This window comes from Drosophila biarmipes, unplaced genomic scaffold (assembly GCF_025231255.1).
Source record: "Drosophila biarmipes strain raj3 unplaced genomic scaffold, RU_DBia_V1.1 ptg000008l, whole genome shotgun sequence".
Taxonomy (NCBI): Eukaryota; Metazoa; Arthropoda; class Insecta; order Diptera; family Drosophilidae; genus Drosophila; species Drosophila biarmipes.
The window spans coordinates 2,585,493-2,604,150 of record NW_026114529.1 but is presented as its reverse complement, the minus strand read 5'-3'; the positions used below and the strand labels follow the sequence as shown (position 1 = coordinate 2,604,150).

General features: G+C 37.9%; 1 protein-coding gene and 1 long non-coding RNA gene across 2 annotated transcripts in view; both read left to right on the top strand.

The window, feature by feature from the left end:
- Positions 1-263: 263 nt before the first annotated feature.
- LOC108034371 (ionotropic receptor 40a) overlaps positions 264-18,658 on the top strand; it is a 229,655-nt gene continuing 211,260 nt past the window's right edge. The window contains exons 1-4 of the mRNA XM_044093875.2: positions 264-369; positions 428-990; positions 1,047-1,310; positions 1,368-1,791. Coding sequence (XP_043949810.1) covers positions 264-369; positions 428-990; positions 1,047-1,310; positions 1,368-1,791 — 1,357 coding nt within the window. The remainder of the gene's footprint in view (positions 370-427; positions 991-1,046; positions 1,311-1,367; positions 1,792-18,658) is intronic.
- LOC127011792 (uncharacterized) lies at positions 4,115-4,863 on the top strand. Its single transcript, XR_007765108.1, has 3 exons — positions 4,115-4,334; positions 4,386-4,507; positions 4,569-4,863. It is a non-coding gene; the product is annotated as an uncharacterized LOC127011792 (long non-coding RNA).

The window sequence follows — 18,658 nt, the reverse complement described above, 5'->3', positions numbered from 1 at the left end:
CCCTTTTACTTTACAAGCAAGAGGTATGTAAATGTTCATAAAAAAGCTAGTACCCCGTTGATAGGTTGGTTGTGTAAAAAAATCGATTTTTTGTCCTAACACATTGCAGTACAGCCTAACTTTTGGAGCTGTCCGAGCTGTCAGCAAGTCTATCTCGGCCTCTGGCATGTGATGTATAGACGTTGATGCAATAATTGCGGATAAAATATTCATCGTAAGAACTTTATAAAGCAGGTCCGCAAGTTTTGATCCATTAATTCAAAATGGAAAAGCTTCTGCCTGCATGGGGCCTTCTGCTATACCTATTTAATTCACTAGATGGCGGGAGACTGACTACTAATATCTGCCATGAGTCTAACACTTCAATAGGTTCGTAGAAATATAATATTTTCAGAAAAGTAAAGTTTTATGAGCCCTTAACCTTCAGCGCTCTCGCAAATAATCAGTGGCCTGCGACAACCTCTACTGTGCATATTGGTACCCTCCACAGCACTTGACGAAGGCTGCCAAAACGACAGCGGGTTTAAGTTTAATGAATTCTTACAGCGACTAAATCAAATCTACTATAAATCAGTTATATTCAGCGACACCGAGCTCTTTTTTCAGCACATTGAGAACCATCTTCAAGGAGCCAACGAATGCATCAGCCTTATTTTTGACGACCCAAAGGAGCTGTTGCACCGCCTTTACTACCGGCGCCTTGCACATCGTCTAAGCTTGTTTATCTTCTATTGGGGAGCTCGTTTGCCACCAAGATCTGACGCTATTAGTTTCAGGGAGCCGCTGCGAGCAGTGGTGATCACCTGTCCCCGCCAAAATGCTTTCCGCATCTACTACAACCAGGCCAGACCGTGTAGCGTCGGTCATCTGCAGCTGGTTAACTGGTATGATGGTGAAAGCCTTGGTCTGCAACGGATACCTCTTCTGCCAACGGCGGCATCCGTATACGCCAATTTTGAGGGTCGTACTTTTTTAGTACCAGTGTTTCATGTAATACTGAACAATTCAATACAAGTATGCACCAAATAACATATCTTGCATTACAGTCTCCGCCGTGGTTTTGGGTCACCTATTACAATAACAGTTACGAAGAGGAGGAGATTCCAAAAGTGTTTGGTAGCACGCAGTATATTGATTTGAAAGTCACGGGTGGTCGAGATCATCGCTTACTGAAAGTACTGGCCAAGCATATGAACTTTCGGTTCAAGTATATCGATGCTCCGGGACGAACACAGGGATCAATAAGGTCTGATAATGCCAAGGAGTCAAATGACAGTTTTACGGGTGGAATTGGAATGCTACAATTTAGAGTCAGTAGTCACAATACTAAAAAAGACATGTAAATATTTTTTATTTTCTTCTCACAGAGGGCAGACCTTTTTTTGGGTGACGTTGGTCTAGGCTTGGAGCGCCGAAAGGCTGTCGAGTTCTCGTTTTTTACCCTGGCGGACTCAGGAGCCTTTGCCACTCATGCCCCCAGACGCCTTAACGAAGCTTTTGCTATAATGCGCCCATTCAAGCCAGACATCTGGCCATATTTAATTCTGACGATTCTCTTCTCCGGACCTATCTTCTATTGTATTATTGCCATGCCTTATATATGGCGTCGACGCTGTGTCTATCCAGATATCGAGCATTTTGGGAAACAAATGTCTTCCACGTCATACATCAAGGAGATTACACCACGAAAATTAATGTTAAAGCCTATGATGATCCCGTCCGCCCAGCAGATGCCCTTTCAACTGTTTGATAAGTGTATCTGGTTCGCTTTACGCTTATTTTTAAAGCAATGTAAGTAGCATTTTTATTAAGCATACATATTTTTATTATTTGAGCATACATCAGAAAATTTGTATTTTTGGACCAGGTTAGTTAATGTAACGTAAATAATAGACTAAGGTGTATTCACAGAATGGTGATTCCAAATATGCTTTGCAGTCGTTGGGATATCTTTTGTTTAATTGTGGAAGCTTCTGTTTGGTAGGTGAATTATAAATTTTTAATTCAAACGTGGTATATATTTGTTTTGAGCGCGTAGATGTGTTCAGAATTTTTAAGCCCATTACTCGTAGAGTAAAGTTGTATACTATGTTTGTCGGAAAGTATGAAACAGAGAAAGAATGAAGCTTTTCTGACCCCATGTATATATATTCTTGATCAGGATCTTAATCCGAGTCGATCTAGCCTTGTTCGTCTGAAAGCCAGAAAAGTGGAACTAAGCATACAGGTTTCTGGGTATCCTGCACAGCGCAAGTTTGTTACCGCAGGTTGCCGCGCTCACCGTAACGCTCACAAACTGCCAAAAACCACATTTTCATTAATACCTATCGATTGCTCTAATAAAAGTTTTTTCACGCCCACGTACCGCCAAACACTGTGGCGGACACCAATATCATGCTGGTAAAAATTTTTGACTGAAATGTATTTGTCTCATAAATGGATTACCTCAAAAAAAGTTTGCCTAGCCAACTCTAACGCCCACAAGCCCGACCGCCTCGCAATTACGTTAGAGCCAGGCAATAAAAAAAGGCAAAAAGGCAGCAAGCAGAACTGCGCGATAAAGCGAAAAGCGGTGCCGGCGGGAGGAGGGAGTGCGCGACTAACTTTTTCTATTAAATAATTAACATCATACGGAATTTCTCAGTTTCGTTACCCCTTCTATCCCTACAATATTTCTGAATACCAATTTTAATAATCTCATTCCGATTAGGTTAATGTTAGTTTTAAATTTGCTGAAAAACAATGATATGGGGAGCGGGAAGGGCTTCTCGCACTATGCGTTACTCCTCTCTCCATTCCGACCTGCAGTCTATTGCTAAGGGAAATAAAGAGAAGGAATATCGTTTAAATTGTATATCATTAAAATTGACAAGTTGTAACTTTACAGGGACGTACATCATTCAGTTTTCCTATTAGTAAATGACTAACTCTCCTACGGCGAGGCCTCATATTATTTTTTAGAGGTAAGGAAGTGAAATTTTGATGCTTCCAAAACAGAAATAGAAGAGATCTGTCTCAAGGATAAACTAATTGATTCTTGAGCACCGGCTGAGCTGAAGAAAGAGATGCTTTCAACTAAACAATCGTTGGATGGAGTTACATCTTTTTGTCTTACTGAGAAACAGGCGAGCAAGCAGCTCTATGGTCAATAAGTTTTATTCGCGCACGGATAAATGGAACAACACCAACACGAGTGCGGCAGATGTGGCCGAAATGATTATTCAACTAGTTTTCTTTGTCCAGCCAAAAAGGAGAATTGTAACAGATGTTCCAACGTTGATTATGCGGAAATAACCAAGGAGATAAGAATCAAGGATTAGAAGAAAAAACCTTTCGTTAAAATCCGGGCAAGTGAGCAAGGGTTCTTTCTTAAGCTTGCACTATGCTTGAAAAGTTTGGCACGCATCTCCTGTACCATGAGGCGATACCAAGACATCTTCGTAACTTCGTAAATTGCACGTCTCATCAAAAGTTATTCCCCAAGTTCGCAACTTTTCTGCTAGCGTTGCTGCTGACATCTCCTACTTCATGACCGTTCAGCCGTGTTGGCCTCCATCTCACCGACCCTATCGGCGTTACCGCTGCCTCCAAGTGTGGTTACTTTAAGCTGTGTGTGTCCCGGAAGTTGTGTGCTTGTTATTTGTTGTTTCCTCTCTCTAAATTTAAAATTTTTCCTTGATTACCAATTATGTCTTTGGGTTTCTAGCTTATCCACTTATCCAGCTTATCCAAGTAAACGTAAACATTTAAAAGAAATAAGTTTGGTAAGACTTTTTCTACTTTTTTCTACTTTTCTTCCCATTGCACTTCAATTTTTTCACGTGGTTTTCTTCGTTTAGTTTCAGTTTCTCTTGCTTGATTTGCAACGTTTTGAGTTGAGGTTAGGTTTTGGTCAAAGTTATCGTTTTCCTGTAGCATTACATTTTAGCTTAGTTTTTGCTTAGTCGATTTAATCTACTCTTGGGGTGATATCGCACCGACGCTCCCCGATACTTTGGGCGCGTGCAAATTTTGGGCTCCTAACACATTGTCCAAAGTAGTATTTCAGCGGGAAAGTTAACCATTCGATTCTTTTTTAACAAAGCCGAAGGAAGCTAAGTATTTTTTGACTGAATTTGAAAACTGCTTATCAAAAACTCGAGAAGAATCCCAAAAGCCGAGAAATTACTACATTTGTAACACAACAAGGACTGTAAACATATAAGATTTAGCCCAGCACCTGAGATAAAAACTGCGAGGAACGATTAGCGAAATCCCTGAATGCAATTTATTATATTAAGGATGTAATTATCTTTAGGAGCTCATTGGAGGAACACGACAAAATGGTGGAGATGGTAATAGTTATCTTCAATGAAAATAAAAGATTTCTCAACAAAGAAAACAAGTTCCTCAGGCATATATTATTTGACACAGGCATTTCTGATGATCCATAGAAGGTATAATTAATTACGGCTTTTAGGCCACCAAAGTACAAAGAAGAACTTCGGAGTTTCTTAGGCCTGGTCACGTACGTAGGAAGGTTTTTGATACAACGGAACGAGAAATTTCTGTAGAACCAACTTGAACAGCATTCGACAAATTAAAAATTAGGTTTTCACGTATTCCGGAGTTGGCGTCTTTTCACGTTAAGTTAAAAACTCACTTAATTGCTGATGCCAGTCCAGTAGCGCTGGGAGAGGTCTTAATACAGTTCGATGTCGAAAACAATACCTTTATCATATCGTTTACAAGTAAGAGGCTGCAGATGTTGAGAAACGATATTCGTAAACGGAAAAGGAAAGTCTGGCATTGGCATGGAGCGTTGAAAAATTTAATTACTACGTTGCTGGCATCGAGTTGGTAACGGATCATTAGACATTAAAACCGATTTTTTAAACAACTTTTAAACAACTAATTAGAATTGAAAGGTGGGTATTAGATTTGCGAGCATACCGTTTTCTAATGATATATAAGTCCGGCACATAAGTCAAGCATTCGTGACATTTTTAACTACTAAATCATTTGATTGGGGTGGCCAGGAAAACATATTCCATATGATTTCAATTTAACTGTATATTGATATCTTTACCATATAATCCAGTACCAATAAGACGTCATGCATTTACGAGCAAAAGGGAATGGGTAGTCACTGATTTGTTGGGACCATTGCTAAATAATAAGCCTTTGCAAGTTTTCATCGATTACTACTCTAGATACATCGAAGTAAACTTTATAATAAGATCGATGGTGCCGAAATTTTTAATAGATTGGGATTTCCGAAAAAATTGAGAACAAACAATATTAGACAATATGTGAGCGTAAATTTTAGAGGCGACCGGAATTTACCTCATTTCAACCACTCCATATTGTCCTTAAGCTAATGGAAAGGCTTAAAACATGAATAGGTCATTAGTCAAGCGGTCATTTTTCATTGTTAGTAACGGGCTAGTCACCATCCGTCACCATTCAATCGCATAATTAGAGAAAAGATTCCGGAAGAATAGGAAGGGAAGAATAAAAAAATAAAAAGAGATACCAGGATTTTATTAATAAGGAAAAAGAAAAGGAGGTGGCCGATGCACGCGGAATCTTAAATTCAACTGAAACTGAAACGTACTAAAGACACCGAAAGCATGTAAAAAGTATATAAGTCATGTTTAATAGGTGTCAGGAGGTTCTGGTATAGATAAGAATCTTCTCAACAGTCAGATTACAGGAAGCAAGAAAATGTTGGCACCACAATTCAAATCGATTCTGGATAACTCTGTGGAGCAGCCTTCGGATCGCAGCAGAACTTGAAGATCAAGATTAAAAAAAACCCCTTCTTTTTCAGACCTAAACACGTCTACATTCTGGTCGGCGCTGACTTGATTTTCGACTAGCCTAGGGGAGGACAAATACGACATAAGCACTCAGGACAAACCCTAGACAACATGGTCTTTGGTTAGCGTCGGGAAACTGTTAATTCACCTGCGCGGCCTTTCTCGTGTTCCACTTTAGTACTTAACGACAGCAACGATTTGGGTCGGCAGCTTTGGGAAGTAAAAAATAAATTATAGGTTCGTCCCGCCGAATTGGCTTGGCTAGCAGTTGTGGCTGCTGATTACGCTTGTCTTGATAATCGTTGACTCCGTCCTGTATCCCGAAATGCTCTTTGGTTCGACGCGATGACTTAAGGCCGCTTGACGCTCCTTGGAAACGCAGAGAGTTTGACCATGCGGGTTTGAGGAAACCTCTCCATTCTGGGATCAGAATGAATAGGACCAGTGCAACACTTTTGGAAACAAAGATCGCCTGACCCTTGCTCTGTCCCGGAGGGATCCATTTGTTGGAGTCAGTATATATTTCGGTTGCCTTGGAATTTGTAGTTAGTCCATTTCCCAGTTAGAATAAGCCTTCAGTTAAACAAGGATTCAGTCCTAGCCGAATATTAAAAAATACCATTTTGATGGATCTTGATTATTTTGTGCATCTTAAGTTTACTCTATACGCCACGATTTCCTCCTCTTCTCCCTAGGACGGTTCGTAAAATTTGTATACCCATTATATCCGCGTGTGAATTTTTTGTAATTTTTGTTATTAGTACAACCCATTATTGTTCCCAATATTGCTAGTAAAATAACTGAGACGGAATATTAGCAATACCCAACTGTAATTCCCGGAAGATAGCAGTGAGCAGCGACGTGCCAATTCCTGCTATTGGCGGAAGTATTAACAGTTCTCCCTTTGCGCACAGCACGGAGCAGGTGCCACGTGCAGCGGTAAATTAGTTGATTTAAATTTTTCTAACAACTTGGGATCTTGTATATATGTTATTGAAACATAAATCGGATCATTTTAATTATTTCGTCTAATTATAAGCCAGTTTATATCTTTGGTGTTATTTGACATATAACCTCCAACGCCTCGAATTACTAATTTTTAATTAGTTCTGAATTTTAAATTCAATTTTAATAAGAAACAAATTATAGCTCCTGTGTTTTTCGGCAAATTATCTTATAGTATTGGAAATATCATTTTTTATATTTCAGGGTTTCGAATTAAATGTAATAAAAATCGGATGACTCTAACATAAAGCTGTCAAAAGAAACGGTCAGAAATAATGAAACATTTTTTTTATATCACTAAAGCTAGCAACAATCCCTTAAAATAATAATATATATGTTGATTAGCGTTGATTATTTTTTATTACTGCAAGTGTAACTTCGACTTGCCGAACATTCAAACTCTTTATAACAATTTGTCGTACGTCAAAAGTCGAGTCTCAAGAACTATTCAGCTTAAAATTGAATTTGAAATCGTTTGAGCCGTTTTTGAGAATCAGAAAACAAATTTGTTAAAATCTGAATAAAAAGCTTTTGCCCTTAATTTTTAAACGTTGGTATTAAGACAAATCGTGTTTAAAAGAATTATATTATATATATAAATTATTATTTCGAAATACCTGTTAAAGGACATATAGCACAAGCCAGTGGCTAGTTCACATTTAACGGGTGTACAAAATGTATCTATTTATAGCAGTTTTCTTGCCAAAATAGCAAATAGCAAGTGATAGAACTAATATTTCTTTTATAGAGCAGTTTAAAAGGTTCTAAAATTTCTAGGATCCTTAAACATAATTTTGCGACAAACTCACAAACAGAATTTTTTTCCATTTTGAGAAGTCCCCCAACATCTTGTTTTTCGTATTACTATTTAAGTGAGTAAGAACAAAACTATGGTAACTATCGAATTTTCAAAATGTTAACTTTTACACTTTCACCGCTCTTTCTCCCAAACCAAGTAATTTTTTTAAATCTTGGTGTGATCCGTTTAGTTATTGCTTCTTCGTGTATATATAGTAGTCGCCTTTGCACACCCTCCCGGTGGCCCACTATGTGGACTACCGTCCACAGTGATTATTAGAATTATTATTTGTTTGCTCGTTTTGGCTTTGAAATTGGTTGAAGAGTGTTAGGCGGGAGCGCAATAAAGATTTATTCGCTCTCGAGAATTCGCAGCGTCTTTCGTCTCCAGTTAAGATTGGCTAAAGGGAAATATAAAATGAAATTAAATTTGAGTTGTTAAATGACAGTCATTGCGACAATAATAATCCAGCTTCACCGCCGCTGCTGGATTATTATTACCCAACAAATGCAGCTAAGCAGCGTCCAAAACTTTTCCTACCGCAACAACGAAGAATTAGCAGAGGCAAGAATTGCACAAACAACTTCAATGTTTTTCAAAAGACGGCGCGATATGTATTTAGTTGCTATGTATTTAGTTTCACCAAAAAAAAAGAGGAAGGAAGTTATCTCCGGCAAGCCGAAGCTTGAATACTGTTGCAGTAAGAGGAAATTTTTTTAAAAAGAGCAAGGAAGGACGCTATAGACGAGTGTCTTGACTATCTCAAACCTGTTACTCAGCTTCAAAGAGCGAAAGAGAAATGGAGATATATAAGCAGCAAAGAGATATTGTAAACCGCCATTTAATAGCTATTCAAATATATGGTAATGTAAGGGGCATACTTATTTAAGCGTTTTGGCCGTTTGTGTATTTTAGGTCAATCCATTGGTATTGGTATTACTAATCCATTTTACTAAGAATTTTGGACAATTAAGTGGGCGTGGCAAAATGGACTCAAACGATATCTAGGTGTCAATGAGACCCATTTTAAGAAGAATTTTGTTTCTAGCTTTTTAGCTTTACCTTTTTTTCTTTGTGGGCGTAAGAGAGGGCGTCGCACCCTGATGAAACAAACTTGCGCAGCGCAGGAAGCCCGGAAATCTACATACCAAGTCTGACTCTGACAGACGGACGGACACACGGATATGGCTATATCGACTCGGCTTGTGATCCCAATAAAGAATATATATATGCCAAAAGAATTAAAATTATTAATATATAATGTAATATAAAATATATGTAACGGAGAGAAACTTGTCCATAGAAATAAAGAGTTGAGAGAAAGAAGTGTGACCTTTAAAGAGTGTGGCGCAATTTTAGTTGAAATAAGGAGATTGAAATGAAAGGGAGTAGAGAATAAATTAAAAGAATGACAAGTGACTAGAGAATGACAAGGACACGATAGAGTTGTCCAGAGTAGAAAAGTGTTCAGGATTCATTATTTCAAAAACCTTCAAACGGGCACACAAAATTGCGACTCGCTGTGCATCTTATTAAGAAAACACAAGCTAAAGCAAAATCATGACGGACAAATCAACTCGCGAAGCGGCGAAGATACCCCCATCTCCGACATCAGAAGTGGGATCCCCATCGCCACAAGAACATTCTTACGGTGTGCTGCAGGAAATTTTTAGAGACACAAAACTTTCTAAGGTTACTGAATACTGCGCAAAGTACATGGACTGCAGCCTCGCAAAATATTTCGGTGACATTGCATATGTTTAATCGGCCTGTGGCCGATGCCGCAAAGTGGTTTAAAACCGTGGATGTGGTCGTATCCAAAAGTCCACTGGAAGACGGAGCACCAGTCATGGAGCTTAGCAAATCGCTGCTTGGAAACTTTTCGCAATGGCTATCCCAAATTTTCTTCGCTGGAATGTCATGCCTGGAATTCAAGGATTTGTTTTTAAAACGCTATGAAGGAATGATCCAAGATGAGATAGCTTTTTCATTAGTGTTGGGCCACACGTCCCATATCAATCCCAGGCTGCAAATTTCCGTTTTCACTACAAACGTAAAACTAGGAATGAATTTCAGCAACTCCGAAAGGCGTTTGCGTTCAGCAAAGTGAGCGAACACTCTGGATTGACTCAAGGACCAGACAGGAAGATTATTATCATTATTGCGGCAAGATGGGACATAAAGCGTTTGAATGCCGCAAGAAGAAGGGAAAAGAGAGAAGCGATCAAAACCAATTCATCATACGAAGGAAACGACTTCGAATTACAACTACAACAACGGTAGTTCTAAAAGGAATACGTAATAACATTGTTTAAAGTTACTTTAAAATATTGGCAACTGTAAGTATTTTCGAATTTAATGTAGAAGTTCATTTTAATGTAGTAATGGCTTATTACCTTGAGCTGGTCGAAAAATATTGCAGGTAGGTTTTGCTGTCATGGTAGATGCAAACAAATTCATAATGTAAATGAATCAAATTGTAAATATAGTGAGTAATGAAACTTCGATAAGCATCTTGGAAATTTTGGGCTACGATAATGTGGAACTAGCTGATCATGATAAGTTAATAATAAGAAATATTTTAAATGAATTCTCAGATAGATTCATAACTGGCATGCCACACAGGCGTGTAACTTAACTTAAGATTGTACAAAGACGCCCGTATAGATTAAATGCAGAAATAAAAACTAATACTTAAGGACAAAATTCAACAAATAATTGAAATTAATGTCATCCGCCGAAGTAGCTTTTAGTTAAAAAAAAAAGATGGAAGTGATAGACTGTTTACTGATTTTTGCTACGACGCTTCGTCAGTATTTCAAAGAGCGATAATATGAGCCTTAGGTGATTTGTAATATTCATGTGCAATTTTTTATATTGATGATGTGTTGATATTCGCAAACTCCAAAAAAGATGATGCTGAAAGCCTTGTCAAATGCCGGATTATCATTCAACATAAAGAATTGGACATTCTTCAAGACAGGAATAGGGTATCTCGGGTCTTATTTTAAAGATGGCGAAATTAAACCCAATCCTAGAAAAAAAAAAAGCTATATCCGCATTAAGTCAACTAACTACTGCCACGCAGTTAAGATAGTTTATAAGTTTGGCTTCAAATTTTAGACAGTTTGCTTCACGACTCTATGAACAGATGAAACCATTGTATCAGCTAACTGGTACATACATGCATTTTTTGGAAGCAAAACCATGAAGAAACACGTAAAATATTACATGATTACGTGTTGACAAGATCGAATTGCATATAGACGCCAGCGCGAATGGCTACGGTGTAATGCTCCTTCACAGAATTGACGGCAAATGTAGGGTGATCAGATATTGCAACAAGAGTACATCGGCTTTAGAATCAAAATATCATTCATAAGAACTAGAGACTTTAGGCGTGTGTAATGCTGTAAAACGTTTTTGACATTATCTGCTTGGTAGAAAGTCATCCATAATGACTGCAAATCCTTAAAAGCGAGTCGCACAAAGGCAGAACTGACACCACGGGTACACCGATGGTGGGCGTTCTTGCAGGCATTCGAATTTAGCGTAGAATACAGAAAGAGTAGTTGAGGTTCGCGTTAACCTAGCAGTCATAACCGATAATTGGCTAATTGCTGAACAGCAGAGATACTTAGGTATAGTTGATATCATGAATCACATAAATGGAGGTGAGATGCAAGATGACAGAGCTAAAACTTATGAAATTAGGTATTAGTAAGCTGAGCAGCAAAACTGACTTGAAGGAATATATTATAGTACAAATAGACTCATTAACCAAGGATGTTTTCCATATCACATTCTGAATTTGGATTCCGAAAATTGTATCAACACAGTAAAGGCAGTCTTATTGTTGCAGATCAAGGCAGGAGATTTGCTAGTGGTCGATTTCGTGACTTCTATTCATCAAATAAAATTCAATGACATTCAATTGCAACTGGTGCAAGCAGTGCAAACAGCGCCTGATGAGCACGTTGAAAAGTATTTTGACAGCAATTGAGAAAAGCGAACGCTCTTGGCAGGATGCGTTGATGGACACCTAATTAGCTATGAATTGTACTAATAATCGGGTGACTAATTTCAGCCCTCTAGAATTAGTAATAGGGAAGAGTAGTAATAGTAGACTGTAAGGAAGATTAAAATAAAGCAAAAATTGTGAAACATGGGATTGGCGATCATATTTTGCTTAGAAGGGATTAACATACAAGTATTCGCATGAGAGCTTGCGAAAATTACCACAATGACACGAAGAGCTTATTTATGAAAAAAGTCATCATTTAAGAAAATTAGTAACTTAGAATTTGTTTCAGATTATCAATGTAATGGAAAGAAACTCGTTTAGGGTTTCAAGAGCGTGGATAGGTGTTAAATCAACTTAGCCGAGTGTGGCGCCAAGGAGAGTAAAATTAAAGGGAGTAGAGAATAAATTAAAAAAATGACAGAATGACAAGGACACGATAGAGTTGTCTAGAGTAGAAAATGGAATCCTGAATCATTATTTTGAGAACCTTCGAACGGGCAACACAAACAATTGAGACTCGCTGCGCATCCTAGTAAGAAAACAAGTTAAAGCAAAATCATGTCGTATAAATCAACTCGCGAAGCGCCGAAAACACCCCCATCTCCAACATATACTTTTTGAGGTCGGAATCGATTCTTTCTGTCTGTTACATACAAATCTAGTATACCTTTTTACTCTACAATTTACGGGTATAAATACGTTTGACAAATCATTTAAATGCCAAAATCAAAATCAAAATATACAAGAAGGCACCATTAACAAACACTCTAAATTACTAGTAGAACTTTAAATGAAGCACAGAGAAAAACTAAACCAGTCACACTGATCATATGCCACAAAATTACTACTACGGATGAGATCCAATCCTATTACTATCAAAGAGAAATACGATTTGTATCTATCTATACCCACTGTTCTCAATACTCCGCTGACGACTGAACCTAATCAACAACTGAATTCCGATACAGATACTACTGAAAAAATAGATTCAGAAGAAGAAAAAGAAAATATAGGCGAGAAAAATTAAACGATTTGACAATACGTGCCGTAATAACGTTACCTGAGTCAGAAGAATTAGAATATGTATCTCGTTGTAGTACTGTTAAGGATAAACCAGTCATAATGGCTGATAAAACAATTGGCCAAAGGGCATACATAAAAGACATTTCAAATGCCATTCCAGAATATAATGGGCAGAGGATACTTTTTCAGAGATTCGTAACGGCTTTGAAGTTAGTAAACTCTACAAATGACACATTCGAATAGATCGCAGTCGATGTAATAAAATCTAAAATAATAGAATCCACATTGACAAAAATACACAACGAAACAACAATCACTGCCATTATACAACAATTGCAAGACATTGTAGGAGGCGAAACATCTGATGAAGTAAAAGCAAAACTGGCCAAAAGTACACAAAAAGGAAAAATTGCGGAAAAGTTCACAATAGAAATTGACAATTTACGTAGGCTTTTGGCGGCCTCAATCATGCTGTTAAATTCGGTGTGGCTGTGCGCATGAAAATCTAAAAACAATTTTGAGACAGGAAACTTCGCACTTACGATGAACGAAGCCATCACTAAGTACTGACAATGTAGTATTGAAATGATAGACGCCAAAATACATGGCCAGAGCGATAATAGCAACAACAGAGGTAATTGTCGCGGTAGAGGTAATGGTCGTGGCTATTATAATACTAACAATTATTATTATAATTGTAATCGAAACAATGTTCAGAATTATAACAAAAACAACAGCTGTAGAGGAAATAACAGAGGAAATTATAGAGGAAACAACCAACAATATAGACCTCTATATAGCTCTACGAATAACAATAATAACAACAACGTTAGGGTCACCCAAAATACTTTGGTAAACTTTCAACAACCTTAAATACCCAGCAAAATGAACCACAAAAATTCACACAATCAATCTCAGCCAAAATATATTTGTAACTTTCAAATATTCATTCAGCTGCAAAAAAACTTGTATTTTTAATAGACACTGGTGCAAACATATTGATACTCAATCAAAATGTAGATGTTTTTCCTGATATTAAATCTGACTATGTAATAAACATCAAAAGAATCAGTCAAGAAATTTCAAAAGGCATAAGACAAATATCCATTTAGAAATAGATAGTAAATATATAATCTCACATGATTTTCATATAGTAAATTTACAATTCGCCATTGCCTGCGTTGGAATATTGAGAATCGACTTTATCAAAAAATACAACTGTCAGTTACACTTCAAGCCATCCGACGATTGGTCTATAATTAGACTAAATAACTGAAAATTCCCAATTTATGTTCCAATAACATCTAGTTCTGGCAATAACTCCATAACTCTGCCAGCAAGATCCCAAGTTTTCCGAAAAATGAACATAGATTCAATAGAAGACAGTGTATTGATTTCAAACCAAGAAATAGATATGAGTTCATCCCGGACCCAGATAAAAAGAAATTGCGATTAGAAATTGACTATCGTGACATCTATAAAAAATATTGTCTGATAAGTTCCCACTAACTAAAATGGATGGCATTTTTGAAGACATTTTTCATTCCTCAACTTAATGTCAGGTTCTCACCGAATCGAGCTTGAAATAAGATCTAATGATATAACGTCATTCTCAACAAGCAATGGTTCGTATCGCTTCACGCGATTACCATTCGGCTTAAAAATAGCGCCAAACTCTTTTCAGAAAATGATGACTATAGCATTCCTTTACGTGGATGATCTAATAGTCATTGGTTGTTCCGAAAACATATAATTTAACAGATGGCAAAGGGTGAACGTAACTCAAGAACAACGGAACAAGAACTTACAGCAGTTCATTGGGCAATAACATACTTCAAACCACATATTTATGGTGGACACTTTACTGTCAAAGCAGATCACAGATGACTGACATACTTATTTTTTTTTAATGATAAATCAATCGAATAAGGCTTGAATTAAAAGAGTACAACTTAATTGTAAAGTAAAGGGTAAAGACAATTACGTAGCAGATTCGTTATTGAAAATAACCATTGAAGACCTAAAAGACATTACCAGAAATATAAATAAAGACACTACAAAGAGGAGAACAAGAAATAGAGTTGTCTAGGCAATCTATAGAAAAAGTTTTTCCCATAAATTTTCAGATCGTTCTTACGGCAGCTATATGATAAAGTCGTCCGATTTCGATCAAATTAAATTCGGAATTCAGAAAATATTAAAAATGTTTTTTCTATAAACACTTGATTTTTTCTGTTTGCAAGAGCCGCTGGGATGGCTTACTTTTTGTCAAGTTATTTTTTCTTCTTCAAGCGCGATATTTCTTACATCGGTTACATCGTAGCGATCGAATGGCTCACGGTATTTAGGTGCAAATTTTTTTAAAATTTCCAGGCCTTACATCAACATTGCGAATGGCAACAAAGTCACTAATATATATGGATTCAATAAAAGTCTGTGACCGTTTAATGTTATAGCTAACTTCATTTCTCTTATTTCCAAGGCAACGCAGGTTTTCGGAACTTAATTTATCTTCACGATACTCCGTAAGCTCATCAACAACTGGGCCACTCTGATCTGGGTGTCTTGCCTGTACCACACAGATCAGAGTTATTTATTGCGAATACCACTAGATTGAGTAACTTGTACCAGTCTGCTTGATTAAGGGGATCGGATATCTTCCATAGCATAGGATTTGATACGCTTGACTTACCCGTCAGCCTGCGGGGCAGCAGTAGGTACCTAAACATGGCCAATATTTCTTGCTTCGGGGGATGCAGAAAAGTCAAAGGATGTGAAGCAAGAATTCCTGTCTCATAAAATTTAGCGGGGACGACTGTAATAATCGACGCATTTTTCTAAGGAATAGTTCACTTCCTTAGTGCTGTTGAAGCTCACGCGGTATAACTTTACATATTTTCTAAACGCAGCAATGGTTACAAGTTAGTGTTTTCTCTTTGAATTTATAGAAGGAAGGGGACCTAGTTGATCTATATGAATTGTATCAAACGAAATCGGATTTAGTTATGCTATGGAAAGTCCTATCATGAATACTCTTTGGCACACAATGTAAAATACACGGCAAACAAATCGACAAATTCTGCCACAAGAAGCGAGCTTCAGCATCTCTTATCTGTTCCGTCTGAAATAGGAAAAAAATCAGTGTCGCATGGGTCCGCTCCAACAATTCCAACATGCTTACCAACTTCTCGGAATACCTCCACGGATTAATCGGATCTTTAAGTTTACAAGGTATTCCATTTTCAATCGGGTTTTCAGGTTTACAAGGTACGTCAGGTACACACGGAGGTACACACACTTTTACTCATAGACGGTGTCACACACGTATCGGAAACTTCTTCATTCACATCATCAGTTAACAACTGCGTTTGCCTACTTAGCGCATCAATATGAGCCATACTTGAACCCGGCCTATGGGCTATCGATTAATTAAAACTCTCTCACTCAAGGAACCAACGGGTAATACGAGAATTGATGGATTTTTAACACAAGGCTAGAACCAAGGAACTGCAATCAGTTACAATTAGGAAAGGCTTGTGATCCAAATATGTTCGGAAACGTGTATAAAATTCACATAATTTCAAGCACGAAACTGTGGTATCGAGACTCGGCTACGGTGGCTTTTCTTGAGTAAAATAAAACGGGATGAAGCTTTTATCTAACTGTTTTTGAAATAATACTGCCTCAAACCCATGGGAGCTCGCATCAGTGTGCAGTTCCGTTTCGTTTTTTCTTGATAGGTGGTTAAGGGCTTTGCCACGCGTGAGAAATTAGGGACAAACCAATCGTTAGTATCGTTAGGCAAAATTCCCTGAGCACTAACATTGTAACCTTAGTAATCAATATATTTTGCAAGATACTTTTTTTTAATTAAAAAGTCCTCAGTAAGGTAGCTAATACCTTTTGATGCTCGTCTTTTTACTAAGAATCGTTAACTCGAACTGACCTTCTCATTTTTCTTTTTTTGTATTGCGCCACGCTCAGCAGGAATTTTGCTACTTCCTTTCCACCGCGCTCTCCCACAAAATATCTCTCTTCTTGCAATGTCCTTTGATCTTCATTTATTTCGCAAAACTCATACACTGAGAGGAAATCTATAATGACATTCTTTGTTCATTACCTATCAGTTCAACACTTGACTTATTTACTTACGCTATTTTTTTTTGTTTTTTTTTTTTAGTTACTAGAGTACAAGCTTGTTTCGGCACAAACACATACATTTAGATGTCCGTCAAACATTTCATCAGACGACAACTTGGCAGGATAATCCTTTAACATCACATTATAGAAGTTCAATCGTCTGGATATTAACTGACTAATCATCAAAAGTTGGTTTAGCGGGCTATTCACATGCAAATCAGTGCGCTGAGTATACGCAGAAGAGAGCCGCATTTTTGCGATGCTCTGCACCACTGTGCCACTTAACCATGTATAAACTCAGTCCCTGTGTATGACTCCACCTACACCTTTCTTAGGTTGCAGATCTCTTTCTTCTACGTACGCCTCCTTCGACGTCGTCAAGCTCATCTATTAACTCGCAAGTCTCACGCTTATCAGGTGGACTGCGTACACTATAATGTGGATACTTATACATACGCTTAGTAGTTAATGACTTTAAAATATAACGGTCACCATGAAAAGTTCAAGAAGTTCCTTTGAATTTAGGGTCTAATTTTGTTTGGTGTCGTTTGTCACTTTTTAATAACACTTGATCGCCTATTTAATATTTAATGACATGGGCATGCTTTTTATTAACTCTTGCCTTGTCATACATCGCATTCTTATTAAAATTTGCCTTAGCCTTTCCTCTAGCTTTTTCAACATCGAATTGCATTTTTTCATTAATGGTCAACAATTCCAAGGGCGTCGACTCTTTCCCTATCAACAATTCTAGCCGATTATGTCCAGTCACCCGATTAGTGATTAGCGGTTTATGGCCAATTGTGTTGTACGCCGTTAACTTCTCTTTTAACACACTCATGACACGCTCTACCTGTCCATTTCCTCTGCTAGTACCGGTTGCTATCACATGAAATTCTATGCTATTCGAGGAACAAAACATGCAAAATTCATCGTGAAGCATCTTCCCTGATCCGCTATAATCCTGCTAGGGACACCAAATATTGATATAGCGGACTTCACTGACTGTATACAATTCACAGAGTCTAAATTCCAAGTATGGAACAGATAGACAAACTTTGTGAAGGCGTCATTTTGTACAATAATATACTCCTTTTCGTTGTTTTTCTCTTCGGCACTCCATTGCCTTGAGTAGGAGTTTTCCGCAACTATGGCATCTTATCGGCGTTTGCACTTTGAACCTCTTTTTTCGGGGGTTTCCGAGTTTCTGACGAACGTGTGATCTTTGAGTTGCTGCAGTCTGTAGTCGATTTGAGATGTATCGGCTAGGACCAGTGATACAGCAATTTCTTCATATGTCATTGCTCTCCACTTGGTCAATAAAGATGTAACCAATCGGCTAGAGTATACAGAAAGACATTCATGGAAGTTTGGACGTCCCTTCAGCGTGTTGAGCAACACTGCAGCCGGCGTCTCGTTGCCTTCGTAGCGCTCAAAGAATAATTCCTTGAATTGCGCCCAGGTCATTCCAGCAAAAAAAATCAGAGACAGCCACTGCGATGCGCTTCCGAGAAGCGATTTGCTGAGCGTCATCACCAAAGACGCAACTTTCCTTCGGATTTTCACACAGGATCATGCTGCTGCGTCGCCGTCAGCAGCTTCGGGATCAAACGTTGGTAGAACTGCGGAAAATGTAAGCGTGCCAGGCGTCGGGGTGGACTGTGCCACTTTCAAAAATTCTGCAAACACTTTATTTTGCGTTTGTAAAAGCGTGCGACAGCTATTGCCTGAATTGTCTTGCAGGTGATCCCACTTCTGATTCTGACACTTACCAATAATAATTTAACCTAGTATTTTAAAATAATTTCCGACATATATATATATTCATAAAAGTGTGAACTTCGTTCCGAAAAACTTTACTCCCCT